Source organism: Bicyclus anynana, chromosome 2 (assembly GCF_947172395.1).
Source record: "Bicyclus anynana chromosome 2, ilBicAnyn1.1, whole genome shotgun sequence".
In the NCBI taxonomy this organism is placed as follows: Eukaryota; Metazoa; Arthropoda; class Insecta; order Lepidoptera; family Nymphalidae; genus Bicyclus; species Bicyclus anynana.
The window spans coordinates 1,914,336-1,920,335 of record NC_069084.1 but is presented as its reverse complement, the minus strand read 5'-3'; the positions used below and the strand labels follow the sequence as shown (position 1 = coordinate 1,920,335).

Below are 6,000 nucleotides of genomic sequence, written 5' to 3'. Positions count from 1 at the left end.
GAATCAGCCTGCTGAACAGCGCTTTAGACGAGTTGATACGAGTAACTTTGCTTGCGCTGTGAAGTGTTCTGATTAAAAGTGGCTTTCACTTACCATTAAGTGGGCCGTAAGTTTTATCCAACGATTATTTCCACAAAAAAGCAACGCATACCAGCGAGGTCATCAAACCAATCAACAAAATCTATTAACTCATAACAAAAGTAACTTTCATGGAACATTTTCAATGCCGCATAAAAGGCCAATCGCTTAACCTTTTTTGTATTCTCAAAGGTATAACAATATTACGTTGCCTACTCACGAGTACTACTAACTAATTACAGTAAGAACACGGGAGTTCTCGGTCCGACAGTTTAAATTTTATTAATGGAAAGTTAGTGTACAATGTTAATTTATTTAATGCCCAGTGAACGATATTGCACTGAGGACTATCGGGGTTGGTAAATTGAAAAAATGCTTTATTAAAACTGTCAACATGGTTTTTCGTTTAAAAAAAATAATTATAACATTTCTAATCAACTTATCAACTGACTTACTGGCCGAGTACTTATCTTATGTGAGTTTGAAATATGTGGCTTTTTTTATTTTTAATTTAGCCCTTGACTGTAATCTCATCTGATGGTAAGTGCTGATGTAATCTAAGATGGTAGCAGGCTAACTTATTCGGAGGAGGATGAAAATCCACACCCCTTTCGGTTTCTACACGACATCGTACCAAAACGCTAAATCGCTTGGCGGTACGTCTTTGCCGGTAGGGTGGTAACTAGCCACGGCCAAAGCCTCAATCGGCCCAGCCGGGGATCGAACCCAGGCGCCACGGAGGCCGTCAGGCTACTAGCTTCGAGCCAGTAGGAGCCCCTTAAAATATTGAGATTTTCTTTCTTCCAAATTTTTTTTATACTACTATGAAGTTTGTGACGTTATACTCCCGAGTCTTGATCACCATGATCGGAACTGTTAGCAAAAAAATGAAGTTATAATCTAATAGTAATAAAGTCAAATATCCTTTGCCTGCCAGCTCACATCATACCAGCATAGTGGTTCTCAACTCCAAATTCTCTTATAAAAAGGCCTGTAGTGAGTTACAAAAAATAACTTGACGTTGACGTAAGAACTTATATATTAGCATTACCTAAGCCTTAAAGAGGCTATCTCTAACCAATAATGAATGTTAGTACGATAGCCTCATAGATTATACCTATGCAGAGCAGTGATGTAGATAAAATACCTGACAAAACTTTTACCTGGCATTTTCTAAACATACTAGTCATAAAACAAAGGGACAAACTATCAACTCCACCAAACCCTCAGAAAGGAAACTCAAATACCAATAACACTGTCCGAAATCGGAATTTAAAACAATGAAACTCTCTTAAACTTATGAAACTAATATCAAATTGGTGACCTCTACAAAATCGTTTGTATCCAAAATCCATTCAGAAATGTCTCGTACCATGAATTCAATAAAGTTTCATTTGAATCGCACGTCTATTGATATTTGAATGGAGATATTGTACGAAATGAGACTTTGTTCTAAGGTATTAAAATTGATATTACAATGGCCTTTGTTAAGGCTTTGTGTGAAAGATGTTTGTCCTCACTGAAAAGGTTTCATCGCATTACAGTTCACGTGCTCAGGAAATCTCGCGTCAATGCTCATTTGACTACGTCGGAGAGATAATATTCAATTATTTTCTAACTCATTTTATGAAAGAGAAATGATAGAGAGGCAAATATAAAAAAACCGGGCAAGTGGGAGTCGGACTCGCACCGAGTTCCGTACAAACTTGTAGGTAAAAGTGAAATCAAGAAAAATGTTGAAAGCTGGAAGAACATAAGACAAAGATATCTATCATTTCAGTAATTATTATTTATCAATTTGCTTATCAATACGAGTAAACTGATAATTTTTACAAGTTAACCCTTGACTACAATCTTGTCTAATCCTGATGGTAAGTGATGATCCATGCTAAGATGAAGCGGGCTAACTTGTTAGGAGGAGGATGAAAATCACACCCCTTTCGGTTTCTACACGACATCATACCGGAACGCTAAATCGCATGGCGGTACGTATTTGCTGTAACTAGCCACGCCGAAGCCTCTCACCAGCCAGAAATGGACCAATTAAGTAAACCTCAATTGGCCTAGCCGGAGATGGAACCTAGGACCTCCGTCTTGTAGACAAAGATCTGTCTTGATAGGCCTGTGATTATGTTAGAACCTATTCATCAGTAAGACCATCAATAATCCTACTCGATAAAATAGTACCTCATTAAACTATTAAGCACGTCGTTTATTATCCCGCTAATTAAAACATCAAAGTGACATTATTTACATCCTCTTATATTGGCATCGTATCAAAACGCATTTAGAATCATTAAACGGTAGTTCATGAGACAACAATCTAATTTGGGATTGTAATGGCTAATTAAATACCCTAGTTATGATTTCCTGTAGAGAGTATATGTTCATATATAAATTTTCACTCAATAACTGTTTAGTTAAATGTTACATTCTATCGTAACGTAAGGTTCTGTATCTAATGCAACCAAGAAAATTTCTCGGTTTAAACTTTAACAAAACATCTAATCTAACAAATTATATAAAAACTAGCGGACGCCCGCGATTTCATTCGCATTTAGACATCTTTAATCCGGCCTTAACGCAAAATCTATCTATTATCTATTAACTATTCCTGCCAAATTTCATCTTTTTACGTCATGCGGTTTCTGGAGATTTCGTCATGAATGACGTTTTGCATTAATATAGGTATTATAATGTTGTTTATAATTTTCATTAATTGTTAAAAAACTTCTTGTTCTGTTTTCTTGGTTTAAGTTTTTAGGAAGAATTGTTGCAAGAATACTCTGACATGTTAAGCTTATACGAATCAAAAATTGTAAATGAATTTATAACTGAACTACTTCCTTGTTTTGACTAAGGGAATCGGTAAGTTTAATTTAAAGTTCTCACCTGGATCTCCTCGACGGTAGTGGAAACTTCAAAGGATCCGCAGATTTTCTTCTACAAACACTGGGGACCCCTAGCAAGTATTCATCTTCAGAGTCTGAGGAGCTCTCCAGGTTCACCAACGCTGGTGCAGATCTTCTTCTATTTGATTTCAAATTAGGCACTTCCAACATGTCCTTTATAACATCACAATATTTACATGACGCCGCTTTCTCTATGTATGCCTTTGTGATTTCATACGCGTAACTCTCTAAGAAACATTTATGACAACCGGGCACGTAACTGCTTTCCGCATCTGTGGAGTCTTCACTGGGGTCTTTCTTTATAAACTGCATTTTTTTCTCCATCGCCGACACTCTGCCTTCTAATAAACTCCTCTGATCTTCTTTTGTTTTTTTCTCTTCTTCTTCGCGCTTTCTTTGGCGTATCTCTTTCAAGCATTCCGCTTGGTCGTTATAGTATTCGACGCATCGGCGCTCACTCTTCGATGGCTTGGTCGGACTTTTTTTCTTTGATTTTTTAATACCTATGTTTATATTTAGAGGTTCTATTCTTAAAGACTTCATTTGTTTTATTATGTGTTCTTCCACATAGGGGTAACCATAAGACGACACTTCGTCCACGGCATTGGCAGTGTTCTGATCGTTAATAGTTTTGGCACGAGTATCGCTGTCTTTGTTTCTAATAGCTATTTTATCGTGTTTACCCAAGTCTTTGATCTCTTCGCTCTCCCCGTTGATTTTATGGCTGTTTTTTTCTGAACACTTTACAGACGACGAGTCGTCTTCGAGGCATGTTTCGTAACCGTCGATTTCATGGTCAATGTAAAGCAGGGTATTGTTTTGCTCCTGGACGGAAATTCTCGTGGTTGCATCGTAAAAACTGATGTCGTCCTCAGGTGAATTCAGACTACCTTTCAAACTTTCGTTATTCAATTTATCTTTACTCGTATCTGTATCTTTCCAGTATTTTTCAAAACTAATTCTTTCTAAGCCCGTCGGTGTTACTGCAAACACCATTTCATCAGACGTTGAAATATCTTTACTCTGCTGCTTTGATAAACATCTTTCTTCATTTGTGCCTTTTCTGTCCGCAGATTTGCTTCGTTTGCTTAATTCTCTTGGTGCAATAAGGACGTCATCTTCAGTTATAGTCATATCGTCATCCTGTTCATCTAAAGAGTCATCTGACTTAGATGGTTTCAATTCTGATGTTCCGTTAATCTTTTCAACTTCATTTTTCATGCCAATTTCTATAATATTAATGTCGTCATCCAAACTGTTTATCTTTTTACAATCATCGTAACTGAGATCCGCCAACGCAGACAGTTCTTCATCTTTCAAAGATGACTCTTCAGGCTCTAAGCATATCTGCACAACTTCCAAACCCTCGCCATATTCTTGTAAACATTCGTGAAATGAATCCATCCCGGTATGATCATCTGATGCCAGTGAGTTGATACATTCCTAAGGAATTAAAAGAAATTATGTAAATTCTAACTTTATAATTAAATATGATTCAGGTGGCAAGAAAAAACAAAATATTTTTTTAAAAACATTTATTTTTGCACACAACAAAGCGTTTATGAACAACATTCAAAACTAATCTTAAAGCTCGAACATCAAAAATATTTATAATTTTAACAACAATTTATTTTTGCTTATGTATAATATTATTTAAAATCTTAAACCATCATCTTAGAAAAAACATACACATATTATTTATAAATCTCACATCTATTTTAATAAATTAAATCACATAATGATTGCTTTATGTTAAAGAGCAGAATATATTTTACCCACTCTCAACTTTATTAATTTTGATTATAAAAAAACACTTTCAGCATCCTTAGCTTTTTTCCGTCGCATGTTTCTCGTGATAGGGCAAAGAAGTGACTCACTAATATTTATGGGACAAAATAGTTTACGCTATCTTCTTATTTATACTAATATTATAAAGCTGAAGAGTTTGTTTGTTTGTTTGAACGCGCTAATCTCAGGAACTACCTGGTTTGATTTAAAAAATAATTTCAGTGTTAGATAGCCCATTTATTGAGGAAACCTATAGGTTATATATTATCCCCGTATTCTTACGGGAACGGAAACTACGTGAGTGAAACCACGCGACGTCAGCTAGTACTTTACTGTACTTTTACGAGTGTATTTACGTAGTAAAAATATTCTGCTTTATTCCACGCACAAACCAAACCAAAGCACAATTTAATCACTATCATATCTAAATCTAAGTATATCTTTAGAGAATGTTTCACAATAGTCAATTGCAATCGCAAAATTATTCTTTTCGCGGAAACAAAATAGAATAATTATTCATTTTATTTTAAAAATATTTATTTTCTAGCTTTTCTATTAAATGTCAGTTACTATTTGCTTTGCTTAAATTAAACTTACATTCTATGATATGTTTGAGTAATACCTGTAACATCATAACTTTAACATTGTGATGGGATGGGATGGGATTGGATGGGATTGGATGGGTAAATGGGCCATGTCAGGTACTGGATAAACTATAAAAATGACATTACTTCTTTAGAAGAAACACAAATTAATTGGAGGCGAACAAGAAAACTCCTTCACCAAATACAAATGTTTTTTTCTTAATAGGATACCTTAGATTAGACACAAGAATGCGCGCAAAATAAGTCTGCGCGCGACTGGATTGGCGGCGCACTTTGCCAGCTTTAGTTATCTCTTTTACCCACCAACAGATAGATAGAGATACTCGTAGGTGACAAGCTGGTGGCACTTTTGATTAATTCTTTTTCTATGTAGTAGGCTTGCGCTTGACTACAGTCAAGCCTGAAGGAAAGCAATGATGAGGTCTAAGATGAATCGCTCTTGCCTAGAAGCAGGGCCGCCCATACGGCGAACGGAGTAGTCGCTTTAGGCGCCAAATCCTAGAGGGCGCCTAAATGATAAAGAACGTTGGTCACAGAGTATGGTCGAGATCTTCACATTCCATACTTACTTTGCACTCACAAGTGGTATAGGTATATATTATTAGCAGCAAACAGGA

At 36.0% G+C, this 6,000-nt stretch overlaps 1 protein-coding gene across 1 annotated transcript in view; it reads right to left on the bottom strand.

Moving 5' to 3' along the window:
- The window catches only part of LOC112043742 (inaD-like protein), a 165,101-nt gene that overhangs the window by 91,818 nt on the left and 67,283 nt on the right, over positions 1–6,000 (bottom strand). The window contains exon 18 of the mRNA XM_052888385.1: positions 2,971–4,433. Within this exon, the coding sequence (XP_052744345.1) occupies positions 2,971–4,433 (1,463 nt within the window). The remainder of the gene's footprint in view (positions 1–2,970; positions 4,434–6,000) is intronic.